This window comes from Lolium perenne, chromosome 6 (assembly GCF_019359855.2).
Source record: "Lolium perenne isolate Kyuss_39 chromosome 6, Kyuss_2.0, whole genome shotgun sequence".
Lineage (NCBI taxonomy): Eukaryota > Viridiplantae > Streptophyta > Magnoliopsida > Poales > Poaceae > Lolium > Lolium perenne.
This window is the reverse complement of record NC_067249.2, coordinates 266,878,172-266,879,828: the sequence shown is the minus strand read 5'-3', so window position 1 is coordinate 266,879,828 and position 1,657 is coordinate 266,878,172. Positions and strand designations below refer to the sequence as shown.

Sequence of the window (1,657 nt, the reverse complement as noted above, 5' to 3'; positions counted from 1 at the left end):
GAGGTAGGCGATCAAGCGGACCGGCTCAGCAATCGTCGAGCGGCTCGATACCGCCTGGCGCCTGCGCACGAGAACCAGCATCCTCTCCCGACGGTGGAGGCAGATCCCTGCTATGCTCTCGAACATTGTCATAACGGTCGGTTCCTACGACCCTGAGCTTGACAAGTCGAAGTGACATATGGTGACGTATCTCAGGCCAACGCCGCCGTGCATGAAGCGACCAGGAGCATACTGGGAATCTGGACTGCGAGCATGCACCCCATTCACCTCCTATGCATGCAATTCTTCATGGGAGATGGATCTCTCGACATTGGTCATGCTGTTGCCAGCACCATAGCGACAAAGATGGTTGAGTCAGCAGAGTTAGCTCTTTTGACACATCAGGAAGGAAGACGATGCACCAATGACGATTTGCTCGCTTATGGCTTGCAGTTCAGGTCATTTCTTCATGCTTGTCCAAACATATTCAGTGGTCTGACACGACTCAAGCTAGAGAATTTGAGGCTAGGTGAATCAGATTTCACTAAAGTCTTTAGTCTGTCCAAGAGATTGGAGTTCCTCTGCTTGTTCAACTGTTTTGCGGGGATTCTGTCTGTGCTAGAAGTGGAACACCAGCAACTTCGCGAACTTGAGATTTTCAGCTGTGATTTGGAAAGGGTTGACCTGAATTGGCTACCAAACCTCACAAATCTGACCTTTTCTTGTTGGGCCTCTCATCATGATCTTTTGTCCTTTGGTTATGTCCCACTGCTCCAGGCTGTAACTCTGAGTAATACGGCTGTTTCGTGGCACAAGATGCTCAAGTTAAGTGAAATTCTTGGCAATGCCACCATAAGCGAGCTCCATTTGAACTTCGAAAGCGAAAAGGTTAGTGAAGCTTATCGTAATTTATATGGCCATATCGTCGTGAGCTTTAGTCTTTAATTTGGTTAACATTTTCGTTCTCTTTATCTTGTGCAGATTTGGGTCAAACCTAAAGGTCCAAGAGAATTATCAAAGGTGTTCCACAAATTAAGGCTTGTAAATTTAGCTGACATTTCAGAAGAATGTGATCTGGCCTGGACATTGTTTGTCTTGCAAGGTGCGCCTTCCCTTAAAGAGCTATGCTTAATGGTAAAGTCTTTGTACCTAATCTCCAAATCTTTTTTCCTTGCATCTGCTTGTTAGAGCTACAATCTGTGTTGCCTCATCTGAAACTTCCTGACTGCATTAAAATACTTCAGTAATCGCCTAAGTTTGTTTGTTCTTACATTGCTGGATGCAAATTTGGCATGATGAAATGCAGGTTTCGAATAGATGCGAAATGACATGGGATAAGGAGGGAAGGAAGGAGTTCGAGTTTAGTGAGGACAAGAAGGATGCGGGTTTAGAGTGGGAAACATCTTTCAAGCACCACAATCTGGCTGTGCTCAGGATCTTTGGGTTTCAATTTGAAGAGAAGTTTGTGAATTATGTCCAATTTGTCATGGAATCAGCTGTCAATCTGAAGGACATATACCTGTATGAGAGGCCAATATGTGAGACATGTATGAACAAGAAGCAAAAGGACAGATACCCATGGGCAAAGAAGTAGAGGATCTCACTCATCAACAGTTTGGACATGGATACGCTCCCGCTTTTAAGGATTCACTTTCCAAGTTTGAGAACCTGACGGATG

The 1,657-nt window shown here is 45.0% G+C and overlaps 1 protein-coding gene across 1 annotated transcript; it reads left to right on the top strand.

Moving 5' to 3' along the window:
• The first annotated feature begins 201 nt into the window (after positions 1-201).
• On the top strand, positions 202-1,657 carry LOC127309214 (uncharacterized). The gene is made up of 3 exons (XM_051340146.2): positions 202-867; positions 961-1,113; positions 1,286-1,657. Exons 1-3 carry the CDS (start codon positions 253-255, stop codon positions 1,571-1,573), a joined length of 1,056 nt encoding a protein of 351 aa, XP_051196106.1. The 5' UTR covers positions 202-252; the 3' UTR covers positions 1,574-1,657.